Source organism: Oikopleura dioica, chromosome 1, assembly GCF_907165135.1.
Source record: "Oikopleura dioica chromosome 1, OKI2018_I68_1.0, whole genome shotgun sequence".
Taxonomy (NCBI): Eukaryota; Metazoa; Chordata; class Appendicularia; order Copelata; family Oikopleuridae; genus Oikopleura; species Oikopleura dioica.
In genome coordinates, this window is record NC_137291.1 from 11,096,446 (window position 1) to 11,119,997 (window position 23,552).

Here is a 23,552-nt window from a genome sequence, read left to right on the forward strand (position 1 = left end):
GGTGGAGATTTCTGCGAAAATTGGACTGGACCAGAGAAATGGTCGATTTCACGAGATTGGGGCTCAGATTTGGAGCACTTCGTTAGAGCAAAGTTTGAAGAAGATGATGAAGAAATAGTTCTAGAGCTACCGAAGGTTGAATTAGTCGCGGAAACACATTATTGCTTCGAGTTTTTCTACCGCAGCTGGTTTGAAAATGGATCCGCTGGGGTTAGATTTACAGAGCCGTTTCTTGGATTTGAAGAAATTGGTTGGTATGAGAACTTGTCCGCTTCAAATAAATGGGAAAGAGTAAGAGTACCTCTTTTGGGAACTGATTTTCCAGAGCTCAATATTGAGATCATCTCGAAAGGAACAAAGGATGGGAAGATCAATTTTGACGAGTTTTCTTTGCACAAGAAAAAATGCAAGCACTTATGCGACGGAGACGATTTTACTTGTTTCAAGATAAAAGGTTGTGTTCCTCGATCGAAAATTTGCGATGGAATAAATGACTGTATTGATCAATCTGACGAAAAATACTGCATCGATGGTGAGGGATATCAAACAACTGCTGCTCCTGACTTTTGGGATATTCTTGGATCAACTCAATCGCCAACTGAAGCTTTTGATCTCGATTTTCTTGTAACAACTGTTGGTCTTTTCGATGCGTTGGATCAGATTCTAGCGACGACGCCAGATCCACTTGCGGAACTTGATGAGCTCTTGGCAACAACCCCTGATCCCTTAGAAGAAATTCAGCTGATCGACTGGTTTGAAGAGCCTACAGCTTCGACCACAACAACAATTTTTGCGCAAATTGCTACGAAATCTTCTACTACTACATCAACTTCCACATTATTAACCAAAACCACGACAACTGAGATGACAGCTTTTACACTGAGGGAAACAACTTCATTGGACGATATTTTTGCTAATCTCACTTCAACAACACTTATTTCGACTTCAACATTAACATCAACATCATCTTCTTCAATCACGGCCACAACCACAACTACAACGACTACAACAACTTATTCTCTACCAGAAACTTGTCGAAACAAAACTCTTGGCTCTGTAGTCGAAAATCCGCAGCAAACTATTCTTGAGCGCGAACAGTACCAAACCTACGACCTCAGCTATGCACTTTCGCTTTCAACCCTTTTCTACGAAGCCCAAATTGCTGGAAAGAAACCCTCTTGGAGTCGAATTCCTTGGCGCGGCGATTCAGTACTTGCAGATGGATGCGACCTTGAGCTGGATCTTTCGGGAGGATTTTTTGATGCTGGAGATTCGGTAAAATTTACATATCCAATGGCTTTTGCAATTAATCTGCTCATCTGGGGTGCGCTAGAATTTCCGATCGGATATAGAAGCGCTGGTCAATATGAAGCTAATAATAGAATCATTCGGTGGGGCATTGATTGGTTGATGAAGGCGAATTACGAAGAACTCAGTATTGTAGGAATGGTTGGCCTTCCAACGACCGAGCATTCATTCTGGATTCCACCGGAGAAGATTGATCATTTTCGACCTTCGTTTACTTCAAATGAAGAAAATCCAGCGTCAGATTTGCTTGGCCAAGTAGCAGCAACATTTGCCTCTGCTGCCGTCTATTTCCAAGCTGATGACCAGCAGCTATCTCAAGAGCTATTTAATCGGTCGGTTATCATGACTAGAAGCTGTTTCGAGAACCATGGCTATCTGCACAATGCGATTCCAGAGCTGAAAGAATACTACAAAAGCTGGCATATTGCAGACGAACATGTTTATGCAGCTCTTTGGGTCCATAAAGCGGCCGTTGTTCTAGGCAACGAATCAATTGCGGAAGAAATGAAGGCCTTGGCGTTTTCATGGGAAGAACGAGCAATCAACGGGGATATCGAATACAACACAATTTGGTGGGAAGGCGAATCCTTCAACTGGGACTCTAAACATCCCGCGATTCATTATCTCTTCAGTAATTTATTCGACAACGAGCCGAGCAAAGAAAGGTTCGAAAAATTCAAGACCTCGATTTTTAGACGGGAAAGGACAGAAAAGGGATACATTTGGATCTCAAAATGGGGCTCGACAAGGCACAATGCGAATGCAATGTTTTTGCTCGCTTTGGATGCAAGAGATCAAGAAGACTTTGGTTTAATTCAGGAAGTCAAAGGGCAGATATATTATCTTCTGAATGGACCTGTCATTGATGGAAAAACTGGGTCGTATTTGATAGGATACGGCGATGTCTATCCATCGGAGCCCCATCATCGGGGCTCATCGTGCAACGGTGCTGAAGACTTCTGCGTTGAGGGAAATAATACAGAAGCTGTTTGGACACTCTACGGTGCTCTCGTTGGTGGAGCAGACACAGTCACAGATGTATTTATCAATGACAGAAAAAACTGGATAACAAACGAAGTGGCACTTGATTACAACGCTGGTTTCCAATCAACTCTCGCGGGCCTGATTGCGCTCGAAGACAAACTTACGACCACAACTACCACAACAACGACTTCAGCTACTCTTTCAACGACCGAAGCGCCAAGACCAACACAAGAACTTGGCTTTCAAACACTCACGTTTGTATCTTACGGTAAGCGATTCGACGAAACTCAAGACATGCAAAAACGAACGCTAGAAGAAGGAAAGTACTTCAGAACTCTCATCGGTGATTTTTCGGACGAGTACAGCAATCCTTGGCCACTAGAGAGATTTGAAGAACTTGAGCGGACAGAAATGCGCTGGTGCTTCAAACTTTTTGGGGAGCGTTTATTAGTTGGCCATAAAAGTGGAGTTTGGATTCACGACGGAAGTGAATCAAATTGGACGTCTTTGACTGATGGCCTCATCCTCGATCCTCTTGATTTCTTTGACGGCTCATCAATCGATCAGGAATATCTTGATTACGTCGGCGTTGAAAGCTTCTTTCCGACGGTTGACTGGCCCTTTCTGACAAAAGAGCTCAAGAGAAGCTTATCATGCGAAGTTCATATGGGCAAAATCTTCTTTTGCGGGCTTCATGAAGGGAAAACATGCGTAGTTTTCAATGAAGATCTTGAATTCGAGACATTTTTTGAAACGAAAATTGAGCGTGATGGCGGCGCTCTTGTTTCCTACAAGGATAAGCTACTCTTCATTGGTGGTCAAAAGCAAGAAAACACCCTAGGAGCACGTGGAATTACTGAAAATCGAAAAAGAAGGCAAGTTGGAATGCAAAATTTCCTATCCGGACTTAGCACTTTCCTCGGAACCAAGGAAGCAGAGCGACAAAATTCACCACTCAAGGATGTCCTCGATCTCTATGGTGATGTAGAAGTCATAACTTTTCACCATAACGATATCAACAACAAGACAATAACATTTGGACCGGATCTTCCCCCACAGTTTCAACCTTCAACACCGCATGATGCTGTTTGTGTTTTCAACGAAAATATCTTTATCGTCACAAAAACTCGTAATGACGACGATCCTCTTCAATATGAAACTCATCTTCTGTCAATTGACAATTTGAGTATTGACACAAGCTGGCAGTCCTACAGAAACTTGTTTCTTGAGAAAAGGGAAAATATGACGATGGTTCCTTATCAGGGAAAGCTGATGATTCTTGGAGGTGCTTATATTAAACCGTTTAACAAATTAGCCCCGCCTTCTCCACCACCAAATGAGTTTATTCTATTTGATGAGAAAACAAAGCTGCCAAGCAAGGTAGAAAAAGAGCCTCAACTCATGATATTAGCGGGATCATTTGGAGTTGTGAGGTATCCTCCGGGTGAATTCGGAGAGTGGAACTCTTGGAGTGAATGTTCCATCACTTGTGGGACTGGCATTGTCACCCGGGAAAGATATTGTTACTCGAAACTCGTCAAACTCGTAGGAGACGCCAGGAAAGGGTTTTTTATTGAAAACAACAGACAGACATAACTGAATAGTTCAGCATGAATCAATTTGTTATGCTCATATAAATACATGGAATGTAGAATAAATTTTTAAGGATGAAATAATAAATATTTTTATTCTGATTTTTGCTATTTTGTTATTTTTTTGTCTTCTTTTTTTGTATCATAATGATCTCGTATTTTTTCATGTTTTTGCTATGGAGTTCTCATGCATTTCTTTTCATCTTTTTTTCAGTCAATAACGGCACTTCTCATCTTTCGATGGAAGATAGAAGTCATTTCTTCCGACAATATCTGACGATTCTCCTTAATTTTCAATCTTCATTAAATCTCAAATTTTCAAGTTGCCTTCTTCAATGTTCAATTTCGTGACGTTTTTGATTGCAGGAGCAAAATAGTTCATGCTACCCATAAAGTTCTGAAATCTTGGGATAAATTCCGCAACTTGTGCTTCTGTTTCTCAAACCGAGTAACGATCAGTCCTTATATCTTTTAGACTTTTCGTTACTCACAGTCCTAAATAAGCTTTTTCATTCTTCAAAATATTTGCAATGACTTCGGCAACAACAGCCATATCTAAGTAAATAGACGATACAATATTTTAGAAAATTTTAAATATTACCCTGAAATTGATTACTAACATCTGTATCTAAAAATTGTTGAACACTTTCAACATTTGCGATCTCATTTCGAAGATGAAACTCTGCATCAGCCAGTGTATATTTCGACCTGTCTCTTGGGTGTTGCCCTGTTCTTGATGCTGATAAAGCGGCTGTTGTGTTCCATATTTGTACTCTTGAATCTCGTAAAATTTTATTGACTTCATTTATGTCATACACTGAGCTCATTTTCGCAACTCACTTTTAGACTTAAACTTGTAGTATTCTGACTGACTGAATAGCAACGACCCGTAATATTTACTCATGGCCATAAAAAAGACCGTTATTTGCAAACTCAACAACACACGCCTCTCAATTTAAATTTATCATGTCTTTATATAATGCTATAGGAAATTTTTGAAAATTTTTCATATAGTTCATGCTTCCATTATCAAAGAAAAAATCTTCCCAAGATTCGAGTGTGGGAAAGATCCAGAGGAGAGCAAGCCTTGCAACACTCAAAAATGTCCTTCTTGGTCGAAATGGTCAGAATGGGATACATGTTCGTCTTCATGTGGTTTTAAAGGAATGCAGACTCGGACAAGACGCTGTAAACAAGGTGAAATTGGCGAGATCGGCTGTCACGAGGAAGATCAAGACATTCCAAAGTTCGCCCAGAATATCAACTCAACTTTTCAAAGAGGAGAATGTAATCGTGAGTTTTGTCCGATCATTCCAACGACCCAACTGTGGACTGAATGGTCTGAGTGCACAAGACAATGTGATGGAGGGGAAAGGATGAGAGCTGCACTAAAATGCACAGAACAAGCTAGCGAAAATAAACCTAAAGACAAATCCAAAAAGGATAAAAAGAAAAAGAATAAAGGCAGACGAGAAGCTGAAGAGTTAGATTTGCTCGAGTTTCTTGATGATCTCGAGGCGGAAAACGAAACTGTTCCAGAACCTCCTTGCTTGCCACCTGCAAAGCTTGTCAACTTCAACGAAACAGAAAGATGCAACGCTCAACCTTGTTCAAGATGGGCGCTTTGGAGCCCTTATACCCCGTGTTCTGCTACATGTGGCGATGCAACAAAATCTCGACAGAGATTTTGTCGACATGGGGAAATTGGAGAAGCAGATAATTGTCCATCGGAAGGTGCAAAGGAGATCATTGCTTGTGATCTTGATGAGTGCCCTTACCTCGGTGAATGGGAAAATTGGAGTGATTGTAGCAGAACATGTGGCTCAGGCGCTAGAATAAGGAAAAAACCATGTATAAATGGAAACATTGGAGAGATCGGTTGTGATTCAGCGGAAGCAACAGAGCAAATCTCTTGTGCGACGCATTATTGCCCGATTTATTGGGGTGAGTGGTCGGACTACTCAGAATGCAGTAATTCTTGTGGGAAAGGAGTCAGAGTAAAAACACGCGCATGTCAAAATGAGCTCGAAGATGTCACCTGCCCCGGCGCAGGAAATATCACAGAGGAGTGTTTTGACGGTTATTGCTCTGGTGGATCATTTTCCCCTGAATGGGCAAGCTGGGGTGAATGGGGAGAGTGCTCAACAACGTGTGGCCCGGGGCTGCAATCAAGGTTGAGAAACTGCACTGGGGACGCCGTTGGATCAGTATCTTGCCCATACGATGATGAACAACAGACTGGCAAATGCGAAGTACACGGATGCCCTCAATGGTCACTCTGGAACTCTTGGCAGCCATGCGATCTTGACTGTGAGGATCCGGAAGTCAGTTCACGGTTCCTTATTGGCTCTAGAATTAGGAGACGAGGCTGTGTTGAGTGCCCGATGGATACTTTCGTTTGCATCAAGCCTTCAAATGCCACTGTTTGTGCTGATTTTTGGGCGGAAAATAATGCAACATCGATCGAAACAGAAGAATGCAGATGTGAAAACATTCAAGAGGGGTCCTCAGAAGGTTCTGGAAGTGGAGATGAGGAATATGAAATTTCCATGGAAATCGATACAACCACACGCCCTTCAGTTACTACACAGTCTCTTGCTTCTTATCTGTCAAATATTCAGAGCTTTTTCAGTAGCGAAGATGAAAGCCAACGAATTCGATCACTGGCCCCTTCTTGGGGAACCTGGATGGAATGGACAAAGTGCTCAAAAACTTGTGACCTTGGAGAACGAACACGATATCGCCCCTGTTCAAATGGAAATATCGGTGATACTGATTGTCCTCTCGCAGAATCATTCGAACAGGAAAGTTGTCAACTTAATGTTTGCCGGGGTGAGTGGCTCAGCTGGGGTAATTGGGGAAGATGCTCCGCAAGTTGCGACGATGGTGTTAGAAGTCGCACAAGAATGTGCAAGGATAAGAATAAATTCGGCTTGCCAGGTTGCCAAAAACGAGCTGCAATAGAAATGGAAAAATGTTCCGATCGCCCTTGTAGCTACTGGAACAACTGGACTGAGTGGTCGCGTTGCAGTTCATCTTGCGGAAGTGGGGTTTCAACAAGAATGAGAAATTGTGATGCGACTGAAAATATACAAGAAAATTGTATTGGAAATAGTCTTGAAAGTAAAACTTGTTTTATCCCAGAAGAAGATTGCCTTGCGGATATCGAAGAAGTAAGTTGGATGCCTAAGCAAATGCTTGCTTTTGGCCCTGCAGAATTTAGCCCCATTACGTTTACAAGCACCACCACCAAAGCAACTACTTCCACAACAACTACTTCGACAACACAGTCAAAAACTCAAACAACGACTTCAACTTCAACTTCGTTGTAAACTACAGTGGCAACATGGACATGGGATGAGTGGACAAGTTGGAGTCAGTGCACACTTCCATGTGATGATACATTTTCTAGGTCTTTTAGAACTCGCTCTTGTTTTACTGGAGAGTGCCCAAAACAAGCTTCGGTCGAGTCAAGAATTTGCACAGATCGAGAGTTTTGTGACTACATGGACGCAGATTCTTCACTTTCTGACATGGGGATCGACTATTCATTCGATGATGACGAAGAAAACCCCCTATCTACAGAAATCACTGCTGCTCCAACAAGACAGAGAATAATTTGGGAAGAATGGGGCCAGTGGACTCCTTGTGATCGAACATGCGACGAAGGGCATCGAGAGCGATTCCGAACTTGCCAAGATCGTGATCTCTGTCCGACTGGAAGCTATGAAACTGAAGAATGCGACCTTGGCTACTGCGCTAGAATGACTGGTTGGTCCCTTTGGACTCCTTGTTCGGCATCATGTGGAAAGGGAAATGTTCGAACGAGGAAAAACTACTGCGATCGAATTGGAAACTATGGAAAGGTCTGCCCAGAGGTGAAAAATATGACTGACGTTCTTATCGAGAAAGAACCGTGCCTTGCCTCTGAATGCCCCTATTTTGCTCAATGGTCTGTTTGGTCTAGCTGCGAATTTGATGGTCCTTGTCCTTTTACTGGTGGAAGAAATCGAACAAGAAAATGCAACTTCGGCTCTGTTGGCGACGAAGGGTGTATTGGAGATTTGATAGAGCTAGAGATCTGCCACCATGACGATTGCGGATACTGGTCGGAATGGGAGCCCTGGTCAAAATGCACGGCAACATGTGATGCTGGAAAGCGAGCTAGGCAAAGGATCTGCATCAACGGCAAAATTGGTGATGTAGGATGCCCTTACGACGAAGAAACTGATTTAGAACGATGTAATGATCAGGCTTGTCCTAAATGGTCAGTTTGGAGCTCATGGTCAGAATGCGAATCAGAATGTGGCCCTTCTCTGACATCAAAGAGTCGAGTTTGCCTTGGTGCTCCTTTTGGATCAAATGAATGTCCAGGGATTTCTGAAAAGACAAAAATCTGTGAATCAAAATGTCTTTCAAGCCAGAAATGCGAGGAAAATGTCTGCGTGTGCAATGAAGGAGCTGGCTGGGTACTCGATACTGATCTAGACGAATGCGTTCGCCCGCAACCTTGTCTAGAATGCCACGACAACGCTGTCTGTAATGTTGATATGGCGACATGTCACTGTAACAATGGCTATGAAGGCGATGGATACAGATGTTTCGACTACAACGAGTGTGCTCTTAAACTTCATAACTGTGACGAACTGGCAAAATGCAAGAATACAGAGGGAGGTTATGAATGTATTTGTCCAAATGGGTTCGAATCTGATTCTACGGGCAACAAATGTCTTGATATCAATGAGTGCTCTAGAGGAACTCATAATTGCCACGCCCCGGAAGATTGGGCCGCGACGGGAGAAGAAACAAGGGTCAAATACGGACTCTACAGTTCCACTTGTACGAACAAAATCGGTGGGTTTGAATGCGAGTGCCTTGCGCCAGAGTTTTACGGAAACGGAACTCACTGCGAACAAGCGGCTCCGTCAATTATGGCAGCAGCCGTTTATCAATTAGGAAAGAAACTGGTTGTAGAGGACAATGCTCGTAGAACGATTGATATCGACACGTGTGGCGCAATTGACGGAACAATCGAAGTATCTGTTCTGCTCGCTGGCAAGGCTCCGTTCAATATAGAAGTAGATACTATTGCCAATCCATATGCTGTGACTGCTCTGAATAACGTCATTTTTGATTCTCCCTTTGAAATGCGTCTGAGAATAGAAGGCATCACCTCCGAGCCACTGCATGTTGACGATGAAATTTATTTGGTGAATGTTTCCGACTATCAGTACAGTACCGAATTCAAAGGAAGCGATCTGCCTATCAAAGCAAACACAACGACTCAGTTCCAACTTCGAATTGGAAATCGAAAATGCCTTCAGCTTTCCAAATTTTCAACAGCAAAGTCGGTTAACTCAGATTCCTTGCTTTACCAAAAATTTGTCATTACAATCGACAAGCCTTCATCATCGCCCATCTTTGGACATATTATCAAGAAACTGCATCTTTTGAGCGAAAGCTTCTTTCAGAGCGACTTTAGATTTCTCGCGACCGAGACGATTGGAATCAGAAGTATTGGAAATGCAACTTCAATAGACAGTGTTTTCATATTTGAATCTGACGATGCAGCGACAAACGCAAAGTCTGTCCCTGAAATAACAAAAGACTTTGTGGCAATTTTCTTGGATTACGTTGTCGAAGAATTTGCGCTCAATCGAGAGTCTGTAAAAATCGAGCTTCTTGGTGAAGCAAAATCGCCTTCTGGAGTATTTTTGATTCTTCTCACCGCTGTATTTGGCATCATAATAATAAGCGCGTCGAGTTTTATTTCCTTCTGCACTTGGCCGACGAATTTCACAGTCTTGAACGAATCTGGAAGAACGGAAGCAGACAGTCAATCTGTGATCTCTTTCTTGTCCGGGCCGCTCATTTTACTACTCGAGGCTACAGTGACAAGTTGGGTTTGGGTCGACTACTCCTCTTTTGGAGCGCCATTTTTGACCAAATCTGAAGCACTCAGCACTTGTTTACTCATAAGGAACAGGTTCAATCTTTATCGAGTTTTATTCTCTCTCTTATTTAGAGAAACAGTTAATTGAGCCTGAATAAAGCGCTGTTTTTGGCTTGGTTTTCTTGATATTTTTCTGCATTTGTAATGTTATCCGAGCGAGATATGCAGCGGAACTTGTCAATTTGCATTTCACTTTTGAAGTGACGATTTATTTAGTAATATTAATTCTTTTCCAGGTGAGAAAATTTTGTCATTAAATGAGCTTCATAAAACTTTCAAGCTTCCTTCAAATTTCTTCGTCTACTTCTACTCCGTCCGTTTCAAAAACCCTGCTTCACCAATGCCTACTTCCTACATCATCAAGCCGCTGCCGATGTTCATTTCTTGGCTCTTACTCATCACGACCACAGTCCCGAAATTCGTCGACTACCTCCACATTTCTCGCAGTTTCTGTACGAAAATGCATCTTTCGGCGATGGTTTTCATGATGCTCCTTTTTTCTCCCGTCGGCTCCCTTGTTCAACTTATCAGTACTGTCTTCACCTCCCAGACAGTAACGATCGCCGAGAGTTTCAACCATAAAAGGACAGTAGTCGACGGACTGAAGCTTCAAAATGCACTGAGTTTGCTTGACTCAATGGAAAATATTCAAAATCATTATGGAGAAGACCCTCGGCTTGTTCGACCAACCGGTAGATCTAAAAACTTTACTTCATCTGAATTCTAAAATTTAAGATTATTTGATGGAGTGGTACTCAAATCGGCATTACAATTGCGTCTATCAATCAAATATGAACATCTACGGGATGCCTTTTTCCAATGACTGCCTCAATCCTTTCGACTGGATGATTTTGATAACTTCAATTGGCCAAATCTGTGCAGTTTATGCATTCTGTTATTTTTTCAATCGCCTGCTCAATGTCATTCAGCAAATTCGAAATGTATAAAACTAATTTAGAGCGAGAAAAAATAAGATAAATTGTAAATAAAAATAGCACAATTTTATTATATATTCTTGATCGATTTATTTTACAGAAATTATCAGGTCAAAAGCATTTATGCTTTATTTTTTCTTCGAATAAATTGAAGGCGAATATCATCTTTTGGAATTCTGAGGCCAGGATGGTCAGCAATATCCATATTTCCAGCAATCCTTAAAATATAAAAAGCAATTAAAATTGACAATATAAATAATTTCAACCTCTTAATCTCGAAATTCTCCACCATACTTGTCCCAAAAGCAAAGTACTCCTCGATCGCCAACGATTTACCGATGCAATTTCGAAGACCGACAGAGAAGCCGCAGACTTTTGGGTCATTGACGAATTCTCCGTTCTCATCAATAAAACGATCTGGAATGAATTTTGAAGGCTCTGGGAAGTTTTTCGGATCATGCATCACCGCCGCAAGAGACCCTAGAATTAATTAAGAATGTTATAAAAACAGTAAATCACCGATGATTTGCGAGTTGTTCGGAAAAGTAAACCCTTTGACTTGCGTGTCCTCCGAGGCAACATGAACGAGCGTTTCTGCGATCGGATTCAACCTTCTGCTTTCCAACAAAACGGATCTCGTAAAAGGACAGTTCTCTTTTATCAGGTCATTGTCTTTTTCACGGGCAGACTTTAACTCTTCGTAAATTTTTTCCTGCACTTCTGGGTGGTCAGCAAGAACCAACGATAGCCAAGTCAGAGTGTTTCTTATGATTAATCATTATTAATAAATTATGATGAATGATTGCTTGCAAAGCGGCTTACGCTAAAGTATCGGTAGCAGCCAAGTAAAGCGCTACGATTGTAGCAGCAAGAGTGAAATATCCCCATTCAGGATCTCTTGATGCTTCGATTAGAAGGGTATCTAAACTCATATTTTAGTTGTAGCTCGGAAAAAAAATGAACAATACCTAGAAGATTTCTGGGATTTGCAGGGTCTAGGGTTTTTTGCTGCTCCTTGATAATCTAAAAAAGGACTTTACTTCAAATTTATTGCATCTAAAACATACTTTGAAAACATAACTGTGAAAAAGCGGCAAAGCATCTTCAAAGTGTTTTAGTGGCGTTTTCAGCCAAAGTTTGTTGTAGAAGTCACTTTGGCTGATCTTTTCATGGTTTTCATGGTTTTTTTTTATCTAATTTAGAGAATTACTCATCATCATTATTTTCGTTTTTAAGAGTTAATTGCACAACCAATGTCCAAAGGGGAAGAGCATTGTTGCAAATGCACTTCAAGATAAAGTGCAAAACTCCGACGAAAAAACTATCAACGTAGTCAGCAATTTTCAAAAATTCGGGATCTTCGAAGTCGTAATTTATTCCAAAGGCAAGTCCAGAAGTAACATTGATGCTTCCGTTCATGAAAATTCTTCTTGGGTCTATTCCCGAAGGATCTGATCCTAGTCGCTCGAGATGAAGACATACATTTTCCGTCGACGCTTGAATGATTTCTGCGAGCTTATTTTTCCCGACAAGACGCTATAAAATCCATTCAAAATAAAAGCCCCAACTCAGAAAACTACCTTCATCGTATCATGCCATTGAGCCCTGATTTTCTTGTGGAACTGATCATAACGTCCTTCAGCGATTCCGGCCAAATTTCCAACGCCATTCTTGAGCAGCTGGTCATTTTCATCCAATATAGATTTTGCAATCTCGTGGTAGTCTTTTCTCCGCAGCATATTTTTGATGGTACATTCAAATCTCTCTGAAAACTGACGGTTCGACATTGAACGTTTTGAGAAGGCTTCTTTCATGATTTCAAAATCGGTGATGACGTAAAAATTACTTAGAAAAGTTATCTGGGAAATGTTCTGTTAGGCACTAAAATAGGCCGCTAAATAGGAGCTTCCTAACTTGTTTCCTGAAAGTCGATCCAGGAAAAAAATGCGGCCTGAAAATCTTCGGCAATGTTCCTTCTTCAAGTGCATTTTTGATAACCTTAAAATTCTCATCCCTCGTTTGTGGATACGGAAAAGTCGGAATCGGATGAAACACTGTATTCTTCAAAATTATATAAGCGATCTTGTATATTCCATACGCCACGGCTACTGCTCCGATTTCGTAGAGCAAATCTCCATCTCTGTCGAATAAAAAATAATGGAGCTGTTCTCTCAGATTATCCATTTTTCATAATGAAAAATAATGAGTCGTAAAATTACTTTTTGAATCTAAAAAACACTCATTAAATTTGGCTAAGACCGACTTTCTTTTGACCACCAATTGCGGCCTAGTCTGACTATGGACTCCATTCTGATGGTTAAAAACGGTTCAATCGGTAGGTCACTATTTTGGGGCAATGGCTAGGGTTAGAGATGCTACAATTCTGGTTCTTCCATGATTCCCAAAGAGCTTAAAATTCTGTTGATTCAGAATTTTTCGCTTCATAAGTGCCCAGTCACTTCCAAATAAACTCGCCCAGCAAGCACCTTTCTGAAGAGCTACTAGGCGAGAGGGAAATGTTTTTTCGCGGAAGGGCGATCTCAAGAGACTTCAAGTAATTGAGCGCCCAATCAGAGATTTTGTTTTCCCTGCTGGTAACTCTTTCGCCATGGAAAAGTGATAGTAGGTAATGAACTGGCTGCTAATTTCAAAACTAAAAAGACTAATAAGGCGGTGAAAAGAGCGACGCTTTTACTCAGGGAAGCTCTGGGGAAATAAAACATGCTGACGATAATACTTGACTTTCAGAATAATATTCGACTTTTAAATAATCTGAAAAGTGAAAGAGAAGGTAAATAAGGCTGAAAACAGAATAGTCGATTTTGATTTCGAAGTTGATCTCCTTTTTCGAGCAAATCTTTCACAGAAATAACCATTTTATCTAATGATGGTCATCATCAGGTAGTATTACTGGTATAGTAAACTAAGGGACACTTGATAAGGGTGTTTCTGAAGGGTTTTTGATAAACCCTGGATTTTTTGAAGCTTTTGAGCTATTTCTTTTGGCTTTTTTGGTCTTTATTTTCTCGAAAAATGCTTAATTCTTAAGAATTCAGAATATTTTATTAATCAAATTTTCAAATATAAGGAAAACAGCATGAAAATTGGATAAATCACTGCATGGCGCTGCTGAGCGTGAGCGCGCGCGATCGTGTATGTGTGTGTGTTCGCACGGTGTCGTGTGGTGGAAGCGCCCGAACCGGTGATGTCCGACTAACTAGTAGTCATAGTCGGCTCTGCTGAGTGACGGGTGCTGTGTGTGCACGCGCGCCGCGCGCTCAAGCCACCCAAAGCCCGCCTCTAATCGGAGCGCCGTTCTTTCTGCACCCCAGAGTGTGGTGCCAGCACTCATTGACGTCACCAGACTCAGGCCGAGGACTTTGGTGCATTCTCCTCCTGCGTACAATGGCCAGATCAAATTTCGACTACTAGTAGCTCTAAGATTATTTATCGAATAATAAACATAGTCAGAAAAAACACCGAAAATAATATTATTTCAGGCGCAAAATTATTTGTAAAATTTTTTTTTGAAATTAAAATTTTATTTTTGCTTTTTTTTTCTGATTTTTTTTTCTCGAAGAATCTTCAACCCTTTTTCAGATGTGAGTAATAACTACTGACACTGCCTCTGATCTTGCTTTTGCTCCTGTGTGTCCCCTTTCTTTCGATTTTTTCTGTTCGTATCACATGACTCTCCTGGCTCCCTGAGGCGGCGTCGTTAATGCTCAGTCACAAGGGATGAGTGAGCGGCGAAAAGGAAAAGGGGGAGTGATGGCGCGGTTGGTTAGTTAGTTAGTTTGGTGGTGCTGTGCTTGAAGACCCGCGGCTCGCGCAGTGGCTGGAACTGACACCAGCCCTCTCTCTCTCTCTTTCTCAGCGCAGGCCAGAGCTAGCCACCACCGCGCCACCACCACCAGAATCACCCTATTGCCACCAACAACACACACACTCACAAAAACACATTTTCAGAGGCACATTTCAGCCTTTTTTAGACTTGTTTTTTTAATAAAAAATCTTTTCTAATTTTTATCTTTCCTGTTCCTAGGAAAAGAAAAATCGATAAAAAGTGAAAACGCCGAACATCGAAAACGAAAGAGAGAAAGAGAAAGAAAAATTCGAAAGGAGAAGATAGAGAGAAGGACTTTGTGAAAAAGTGTCACGTGGAGATTGACCAGAGAGATAAAAATTAGAAGATAAGAGCGCCGAGAAGGGAACACGTTGGATTTGAACCAACAAGAGTCGGAAGGTAGGTCGTTTTTAGACGGTTTTCAGCTGTTTGGGCTTTTTTCTGGCATTTTGGATTAGGGTTACGGTTAGTGGGTAGGACAAAGAATAATTCTTTTGTAGAAAGGTTTAAGGCAGGTTTTACTAGGCAAGGGTTAGGGTTAGGAGCCTAACCGTTAGGGCTAAATTTAATAGAGGTCATCATAAATGAATCAAAACTGAGAGGGAATATTTGGTCTTAATTTTAGTAGTAGATTTATAATTATCAGCCGGCTGCTAGACAAAATTAGAGTTAGAAGTACAGACAATAAGTAGAAGCTTGTATAAGACGACGTTGATTATTGCCAATTACTGTCAATTTTCAATCCCTGCGCAGAGAGAAAAAGGTCTATTCTGAAACTAAGAAATAATGCTCGAGGGTGAATGTTAAGCTGTACCCTCGGCTGCACGGCGAGGGATACACGACGTTTAGCACAAAGCGACGTTTGGAACAAGTACGTTTAGAACAAAGCGACGATTAGAACACTATTCCGAACGTCGTTTTATTCCAGGCGTCGTTTTATTCTAAACGTCGCTTTTCGCTAAGAATCGCGTAGGCGCTCTCAAAAATTTGATTTAGTCTAGAATCAGTTTGAAAAACGACGTTTTCCACAAACCGACGTTTAGAACAAATACGAACTCTTGAAAAATGCCAGAGTATAAGTTATTTTGTTAGATTCAAATAGTAAAAAATACTCTTCTGAGTCATGTTAATATCATTCAATATTATTTGAGGTTTTTTTTTCAGATTTTTTCGGGTTTTTGAATAAGTTACATATTTAAATCACATACATATATGTTTAATAATATATTTATTCCTTAAAACATATCATAAGATAATCATTATTGTTATTCTATCGAATTTATACTGTTTATCAAATTAATATTTTGAGGCAAATAACTTGTTCTCGTTAAAATCTAATTCGTTCTGAGCGCCCACGCGTTTCAGACCAAAAAGCGACATTTAGAATAAAACGACGCCTGGAATATAACGACGTTTAGAACAGTGTTCCAGACGTCGCTTTGTTCCAAACGTCGTTTGTTCCAAACGTCGCTTTGTGCTAAACGTCGTGTATCCCACGGCGAGGCGCAAATAATTTGATTATCCAGCAGAACATTATTCAGTCAAAAAAAACGAGCTCGTTCGCAGGAAAAGAAGCTCACGTGCATACTCTTTGCCCTTTTTAAGAACTTTTTCTTATTTTTGCGTTTTACTGCTGAAAGTTCTTTTATTCGCCTTTTTTCGCTGCTCCGCGAAAAAACATGACTTGGAGCCAGAGCGTGTTTTTGAGAATTTTTTTTTCTGAACGCTAGAATTCGGGAGATTCTTCGAAACGGGCGATAAGGAGGATTTAGAAACGGCCGGGAACTTCAGACGGGAATGATAGGCGAAGGGCTTCCTAGACGGGGTTAAGAAATGAATTGAGTTATCGCTAATTGACAATTTTAAATAAATTTGTGGCGATTTTAAATTAATTTTTCGTCCAAAGCGCGAAATTTAACAGTTTTTGAAGCAAAGTAATTACGTGAAATTTGATGATGAATTAGATAACTGATGTCATATTTATTCGTTGAGCATAATTTCCCTCATTTCTATTCTTTTTTTCAATAAAAGATGAATTTAAGTTTCTCTGAAAGGGATATAACTTGGAACGTGATTGGCATGAGATTTTGAGGATTTCAGAATTCCAAATTCCAAAATTCCATTTCATCCCTTTTTATAATTCTTTGCCGCCTGAGAAATTTTAGAATTTCCGAAATCGTGAGAATTTAATCCTAAAGTGTGGAACTTTCTGTTCGTATTTGACATTTTTTTGTGTCTTTGGCTGATTTTCTCACTAAATTTTGTCATTTTCGAACTTTCGAATTTTTAGGAAGATTTGGCGATTGATATTTTTACAGGAAATTTTTTATTATTAAATTTTCTGATAGCAAATAATGGGATCGAAAAGAAACGTAAACGTAAAAATGCCGGTCCATTGAAAGGCGAGCCAGCGGTTTGGCAAGAAGCTAAGGACCTAGAGGAAGCGCCGAGCGAATTCATCCCTTTTTAATCACCAGTTTTTGGAGCTGAGCGGCAGTGACTGCGATCCGATCCCCCTCCACCCTGGGCGGAATTTACATCAATTTGATTTGTAATAAGGAAGCCGATATTAACCCGGCACATTTGGAATGCTCAGGGGTTGAGAGAAAAAAGCGCTCTCTCTTTCTCGGCCGCTGAAAAAAGTTAAGCCTTTGTTTATAGATAAGTTTAGAAAGGTGTTATGCTCAATTTCCGAAAGAAAGGAAGGCTCGCTTTGCATAATCAACTCGGAAAATTAATTCCGGTAGAAAGCCGCAGAGGAAAATGTTTATCCTTTCCGTTTCTAATTGTAAACTTTTTATAACAGATCTTTTACTTTGCCACAAGTCGGATGCTGAGAGGCATTTTATGGAGAAAATAGGAGTTTAAAAGTTATTTGCCCGTCCAACTGGGGCATTTAAAACCTGACTGGGCAACCTGTGTAGAAAACCTGAGTCAGGGTTCTGAAAAATCTTTGGCAAAAAGCCCGCTGCGGCTTTTTCAAGAACGAAGCCGCAAAGCGGCTTCGCCGAAAAAAGTTTTAAAAACCCTGACTCAGGTTTTCTACAGAAGTCTTGAAAATTTAAAATTGGCGAAGCGGGGGTTGACAGCGTGATAGAGGGATTTTTATACGAGGCGATTTTTTTTCTTCCAAATTTGATTTGCGCTGGAACGAGTTACGCTTCGCACTATCTAAATATACTCTTTGACAAAGAACTATAAATACGCTCGCTTTTCGATTTGAGAAGAGATTTGGTTTTTGGATTTTGACATGATGATTAACAGATTGAAACAAGGAAGAATCCTGCGCTCCTCTTTAGAAGGCAGTCTCGGTAATTGAACGTTAGGTCAGTGAATTTGAAATCAATTGAAGGTCATTATTTCGGCGCTATTCGAAAGATAAATCACCTAACATACCAATTTATCAAATAGTTTATTATGAAATTATGAAACAGAAGTTAATTAAATAAATAAATTAATAAATTATTTTTTTATAAATAATTTAATAAAATTATTAAATAAATAAATTCTTCACTATCAATGTAAAATAAATCAACTCTAATAAATTTAATTAATAAAAATGATCGACGATTCCTAGAATAGGAACCGCTGAAGTCATGAATTACTTTCAAACTTTCTCAACTTTCTTTGAAGTGGCTTTAGTGTGATGTAAAAAAATCCGTGTGGACGTATGTAGGAATTATGATCGAGCGATTTACGACTGGGCGATTAACTAAACTTCTGCGTTTCGAGATTGATTGCAGGAAATATTTAGACTCTCTAAAATTACACCCGTGTTTTGTCAAAAGAGAAAGCAATAAATTTGATTGAAAGATTTACTCTGCTTTGATTCAGTAGTCGAATACACAAGTGAAAATTGAGGAATCGAAACAGAAAGTCACGAAAAAGGGCGAATCGCAGCGGGGTGAATGGAGATTTTCAGCGGGAGTATATCGATGACCGCTTTTTCAATATTTTTGGGACAAGAGAAATTTCCTATCTTTTTTACAATTTTGGTCTAGAACGTTTTATTTTAGCGCGATGTTTACATCAAAAGCCACGCCATCTGCTATTTGCCAAAAAATATCTTTTTTATAAAACATTCCTTGTTTAACTCTGTTGTCATCGAATAACAGTTGATACAACGAACTAAAGTCTATAAACCTTGGATTTTACAGTAAGCCATGGATAAGGTCTATAAATCTTTGCCCATCTTACCGACTGCATCTAAAAGAGACTCATTCTCCAAACCTAACTTACATAAAAAAGCTATTCATTGCCTTGTAAACTTGACGTTATTTGGTCTTTTACAACATTAGTGTTTTGGGCTTCCTATTCTCTGGCGCCAGGATCAGAATGAGATCATCAGCTTCCCTGACTCGTAAACCCACTCGATTTACTTTCGACAGCGAAATTAAAGCAAAATTAACATTTTTACAATTCTTCAGACTCCAGACTTGTGACCAGCAGCTGGTCACATCCAATCGCCTGAAGATGGACTGAAGCTCAAGAAAAAACAGAGAAACAGCAAGAAGAAAGATGAAAGTCGCGATTCGAATGTGGTTACTCGCACTCGTCGGGGCGAGTTTTCCTAATTTAATCCCACCAAAATACCTCCACTTCAAAGGCAATACTTGGCAATGGGCCATTAAGGTTAGCTCGATTGTTTCGACCCTTTTCAGAACTCTAAAAATGCGCTTAGTTGCGAGCAAGCGATATCAACTCAACCCGTATCCTCTTCGACGAGCTGGCGGAGCAGATTGCCCGCGAGCACGATCTCCTCAATCACGGACAAGTTGGCGAGCTCATCGGTCACTACCTCTTTACTCGAAGGCCGGACGAAGAATCGACTGATCTGAGGGAGTTCCAGGCACGCGCTATAAAATTATCTTGTATTAGTCAGTTCAAGTTGTTCTTTCAAATCTTATTTATGAGATCAAAAACAAGAAACGTTTCCTAAATTTGATAGCGTGGGAATAAGTTGGAGCAAAAGCTCAAGCGGCATCCTCATGTCGAATACTACTCGCCACAGGTGCTCTTAAACCGGAAGAAACGATACTATGTTCCAAAGGCGCATGAGGTAATTTTCCTTTTAAAATTTAAGGACTGCCCTAACCGTAATTATCATAAATGTCGTCATCAAAATGTAGGTCAATAAAATCATCAAATTAAGCAACGCATATTTTGAGCAAAGACATTTGTTAACTGATTCTAGCGCTTCATCGAAATGTCAATCGAAGAGCGTGTCCCAAAACGCGCACTGCAAAACATCAGCATCTCAACAAAGCCCCGCGCTCATAAACTAACGGACAAGCAGTTCAAAACGCTGACAAGTCTCGTGCCAAAGTTCGAAGACCCGGAGTTCGCAAATCAATGGCATCTGTTCAACCGGCGATTTCCCGGAAACGACTGCAACGTCACGGGCGTATGGGAACGGGTTGCAAATCGAAAAGGGCGATTCAAAGTTATGATTTCTTGACATTTGAGCGTTATGTCAAAGCGGCAGTTTTTATGATTAAAACTGAGAAAGATAGATTACAATTTTCAATTGCCTAAAGTTCAATTGTAGGAAAATCTTCTGTAGTAAAGATCATCAATTCGTATTTTCCCATTTTACGAGAAATTTTAAGCTAATAATAAGGGACATTCTTAGTTCATCTGAGCGCGAGATCGTTAAATGACCAGTAAATGAACCCTTAAAACATATTCTGATAGTTTATCTCCTTTAATTATCTCGGAATTTGCTCTGCTCTTTCAAGCGCCCGAGCAGCGGTCTCCAAAAATGCTGTTTTTCGGTCTTTAACAATGCGCAAATTTTTCGGGCGCTGTCTGTTTCAGGCTGATGTCGAATTTTCCGCAATTAGGGTTAATTTCCTTCGCAGGAGGATTATCAGATTTCCAACCTTAATGAACAGGCGATGAACGTGACCGGAAGTGGCGTTACTGTCGCTGTGGTAGATGACGGCGTCCAGTGGGATCATCCAGATCTACTGGCCAATTACAATCCCAAGGGCTCCTTCGACCTCAACTCAAACGACGACAATCCGATGCCGCAATACGACGAAAACGAGGAAAACAAGCACGGCACGCGATGCGCTGGCGAAATCGCCGCCGTGCCCAACGACGTCTGCGGCGTTGGAGTTTCCTTTGGAGCCAAGTTCTCCGGAATCAGAGTTCTAGATGGTCCCATCACCGATTCGATGGAAGCCACGGCGTTTAACAAACATCTAGGTTAGATTTAATCTCGCCATTGCCGAGCAAAACGGATCGGTTCCGGCTATCTATCTATTTACGCTTATGTTGAAGATTTTAGAAGCTCAAACTTAGGTTATAAAATATGACTCTAAAGAACATTCTTTCTTCTTTCATTTTTAAAGTAAATTTAGATGTGAACGACATTTACTCATGTTCTTGGGGCCCGGAAGATGATGCAAAGACCCTTGACGGGCCGCATCCACTCGCCCAAGCAGCACTCATTCACGGCGTAACCGCTGGTCGACGTGGCTTCGGTTCAATCTACATTGTTGCAAGCGGAAACGGCGGCAACGAAGGAGATAATTGCAACTTTGATGGATATGCCAACTCAATCTACACGATCACCATTGGTGCCGTTGACGAACGAGGTGATATGCCTTACTATGCCGAGGAATGTGCGTCTATGCTGGCATCGACGTTTTCTTCGGGCAATCCGAGCGGCAGGGACACTAGAAAAATCGTCACCACTGATTGGACAATGGGCAGATCTGGCTCTGGAGTTGCTGGAGCGGGTTGTACCAGCTCTCACACTGGTACTTCTGCAGCTACTCCCTTAGCTGCTGGAATGGTCGCCCTTATGCTCCAGGTTTGTACTACGAGGTTCTTTGTTTAATGTTTTTATTGTCACGTAAAGTTGTTCCGGAATGAACCTATAAGATCAAACGCGCAGAACTTGTATTGACGCCAAACAAGATCGCAGAAAATCCTCGCAAAAATTTTGCATTGCAGATTTCTTAATAAAATTTGTTGCGGTCGATTAAAGCAGCTGTACCTTCGGCGCTCTAAAGACTGATGAGCCGACAAGTAGACGTGGCTTTTTGAAAAAGATATTAAGGTGCGACCCTGTCTGACCTGGCGCGATGTGCAGCATATAATTGTTTATACGGCGCGGCACACGAAGGGATCCCATAAGCCGAAGAACGTGCGCTCCTGGTTCACTAATGCGGCCGGGCTGCAACACTCGGCACAGTACGGCTTTGGACTATTGGACGCCTGGCGACTTGTCAACGCGGCGAAGGTTTGGAGGACAACGCCCATGCTCACTTCGTTCTCTCCTCCGGAAGGGATTTATTTTTCACAAAAATACAAAAAGGAAAAGAACCCATCCTCAAATATGCGTTCGCCAAATATAACGGCTAATGTTAGGCAATACAGTGGTTACTTGGAAAATAGTAATTGCATTAACAAAATTTCGATCGAAGAAAATCGTTGAAAATTAACCTTCAGCTCAAGCTCATAAATAAATCCCTTGAAGACAATCGGGTACAACGAAAAAATACGAACAAACGATTTCCTCCGACTTCATGCTTCTGTTAGCGAGCGGGATGCTGCCTTACACCGCGTTATCACTCTCGAGCATGTGCAAGTGACATTAACGATCGAGCATCGAAAACGTGGTGACATAGAAGTCTCGATTGTTTGTCCGAGCGGGACTGAGTCGCTTGTCGGCCCTAATCGCGCGAAGGATACAAGGTAACAAACAATGCCGATCTCCATAAATAACACGCGATATTTTTCAGCCCACTTGGTTTCAAAGATTGGACGTTTTCGACTGTGCGCTGCTGGGGCGAATCCTCAGTTGGAAATTATTATCTTATTGTTCGCGACCGCGGAGTCATCGATCATGGAATTCTTCGCTATTGGAAACTAACCCTGTACGGCTCTTCTATAACCTCGGAAGATGTTCAAGAACGACGCCGAGAAGTAGAAGAATCCTACAGCGGTGAAAAACTCGACCCCGCGTCGAATTTTTCTATTCCTTGTCCGCCAGGAGAATCAGTTCCGTTTGACATTACCGAAGCGATTTCAGGTGAGTAATTGCTTCATAAACTTATCATCTTTATTATCGTTTCGTGACGAAATAAACCACGGTACTCTCTTCTTTCTCCATAAAACTTTAGTTGTGGGCGTGGGAAGTTGAGCTAAAATAAGCATTTTTTTCTAAACAAGGATTAACAATTTCAACTTTCAGATCGGACGCTGAAGCTTCTTGCGCTCATGAGCGGACTCTTTGTCTTCTGGTCGATCTACTTTACGATCGAGATGGCATTTTGCAACACAGACGAGAAAGTGCTCCTGGCAGATCCAGACGAGGACGATCTTGAGAATTCGGATTCATTCGTCGATCCCGCAAGGGCTCCGCAGCTTGGATCAACGACTGGACATATTTCTTGTATAGATTCTGTTCTACAAAACAATGCAAAGTGAAAGAAGCTATCAGTTCAACAAAGTCGCTTTTGAATTCTTTTGGATTCTAATTATGCTGTCAATTGCTTTCTCCACTTTTTTCAATTCTTCTTCAGACAGGAGAACATTTTTTAATTCTTTAAATTTCAATTGAATAGTTCAAACTCTCACCGATTGAATTCCTCAAAACGGATAATTGAGGACCATTGCTCCCCTTAAAACTCTAAATGCCCTTCAAAAAGAACCTAATGTAGGCGTTTCTCTGACTGTTGTTTTTTTATTTTTCCAAGGTGTCATAATTTTCAAAAAACCAACCCGACAAAGTAATATGAATGCTGTAAATACTCACATACGATACTTTCTTCCATGTTCGATTGATAAATGAAATAAAGCAAAAACAAAATACATAAAGTTCTTGTCTTCAATTCTAGTGAAGTTCGCCTACTCCTCCTTGTTTTCAGCGGTTTATAAAAGCTTATTCTTCTTCACTTTCTAAATAATGTTTATTCTGT

General features: G+C 40.9%; 5 protein-coding genes across 6 annotated transcripts in view; 3 read left to right on the forward strand and 2 right to left on the reverse strand.

Annotated features, from left to right (window-relative positions):
* Nucleotides 1-23,552, forward strand: part of LOC145701357 (eukaryotic initiation factor 4A-I-like) — a 68,325-nt gene that overhangs the window by 6,813 nt on the left and 37,960 nt on the right. The window lies entirely within an intron of this gene.
* LOC145707375 (uncharacterized) lies at nucleotides 3,961-4,731 on the reverse strand. The gene is made up of 4 exons (XM_081784898.1): nucleotides 4,486-4,731; nucleotides 4,380-4,439; nucleotides 4,212-4,322; nucleotides 3,961-4,169 (listed from the first exon to the last, which is right to left on the reverse strand). The coding sequence occupies exons 1-4, from the start codon at nucleotides 4,709-4,711 to the stop codon at nucleotides 4,099-4,101; spliced, it is 468 nt and encodes a 155-aa protein (XP_081641024.1). The 5' UTR covers nucleotides 4,712-4,731; the 3' UTR covers nucleotides 3,961-4,098.
* Nucleotides 5,051-10,030, forward strand: LOC145701801 (SCO-spondin-like). The gene is made up of 2 exons (XM_081779020.1): nucleotides 5,051-6,716; nucleotides 7,224-10,030. Exons 1-2 carry the CDS (start codon nucleotides 5,051-5,053, stop codon nucleotides 9,923-9,925), a joined length of 4,368 nt encoding a protein of 1,455 aa, XP_081635146.1. The 3' UTR covers nucleotides 9,926-10,030.
* LOC145701873 (cytochrome P450 2C15-like) lies at nucleotides 10,859-12,613 on the reverse strand. Its single transcript, XM_081779092.1, has 8 exons — nucleotides 12,353-12,613; nucleotides 12,024-12,308; nucleotides 11,840-11,965; nucleotides 11,741-11,795; nucleotides 11,595-11,694; nucleotides 11,292-11,536; nucleotides 11,039-11,252; nucleotides 10,859-10,990 (listed from the first exon to the last, which is right to left on the reverse strand). Exons 1-8 carry the CDS (start codon nucleotides 12,584-12,586, stop codon nucleotides 10,894-10,896), a joined length of 1,356 nt encoding a protein of 451 aa, XP_081635218.1. The 5' UTR covers nucleotides 12,587-12,613; the 3' UTR covers nucleotides 10,859-10,893.
* On the forward strand, nucleotides 14,634-23,435 carry LOC145695992 (proprotein convertase subtilisin/kexin type 7-like). The gene is made up of 11 exons (XM_081773027.1): nucleotides 14,634-15,018; nucleotides 19,047-19,251; nucleotides 19,301-19,468; nucleotides 19,580-19,678; nucleotides 19,814-20,035; nucleotides 20,514-20,829; nucleotides 20,985-21,439; nucleotides 21,689-21,919; nucleotides 22,121-22,326; nucleotides 22,374-22,663; nucleotides 22,826-23,435. Exons 2-11 carry the CDS (start codon nucleotides 19,138-19,140, stop codon nucleotides 23,059-23,061), a joined length of 2,337 nt encoding a protein of 778 aa, XP_081629153.1. The 5' UTR covers nucleotides 14,634-15,018; nucleotides 19,047-19,137; the 3' UTR covers nucleotides 23,062-23,435.

What these genes read in the sequence shown, in the direction of transcription:
- LOC145707375 (XM_081784898.1), bottom strand. Translation starts at nt 4,711, where the DNA reads ATGAGCTCAGTGTATGACATAAATGAAGTCAATAAAATTTTACGAGAT. An exon ending in TGTTAGTAATCAATTTCAGG is followed by an intron (nt 4,440 to 4,485) that starts GTAATATTTAAA and finishes CTATTTACTTAG; the next exon opens with ATATGGCTGTTGTTGCCGAA. An exon ending in GAAATTGAACATTGAAGAAG is followed by an intron (nt 4,170 to 4,211) that starts GCAACTTGAAAA and finishes TTGAAAATTAAG; the next exon opens with GAGAATCGTCAGATATTGTC.
- LOC145701801 (XM_081779020.1), top strand. Translation starts at nt 5,051, where the DNA reads ATGCAGACTCGGACAAGACGCTGTAAACAAGGTGAAATTGGCGAGATC. An exon ending in TCAACTTAATGTTTGCCGGG is followed by an intron (nt 6,717 to 7,223) that starts GTGAGTGGCTCA and finishes TGTAAACTACAG; the next exon opens with TGGCAACATGGACATGGGAT.
- LOC145701873 (XM_081779092.1), bottom strand. Translation starts at nt 12,586, where the DNA reads ATGAAAGAAGCCTTCTCAAAACGTTCAATGTCGAACCGTCAGTTTTCA. An exon ending in GAACAACTCGCAAATCATCG is followed by an intron (nt 11,253 to 11,291) that starts GTGATTTACTGT and finishes AATTAATTCTAG; the next exon opens with GGTCTCTTGCGGCGGTGATG. An exon ending in GAGAATTTCGAGATTAAGAG is followed by an intron (nt 10,991 to 11,038) that starts GTTGAAATTATT and finishes TTATATTTTAAG; the next exon opens with GATTGCTGGAAATATGGATA.
- LOC145695992 (XM_081773027.1), top strand. Translation starts at nt 19,138, where the DNA reads ATGAAAGTCGCGATTCGAATGTGGTTACTCGCACTCGTCGGGGCGAGT. An exon ending in CTTGGCAATGGGCCATTAAG is followed by an intron (nt 19,252 to 19,300) that starts GTTAGCTCGATT and finishes AAATGCGCTTAG; the next exon opens with TTGCGAGCAAGCGATATCAA. An exon ending in CGTTCTCTCCTCCGGAAGGG is followed by an intron (nt 21,920 to 22,120) that starts ATTTATTTTTCA and finishes ACAATCGGGTAC; the next exon opens with AACGAAAAAATACGAACAAA.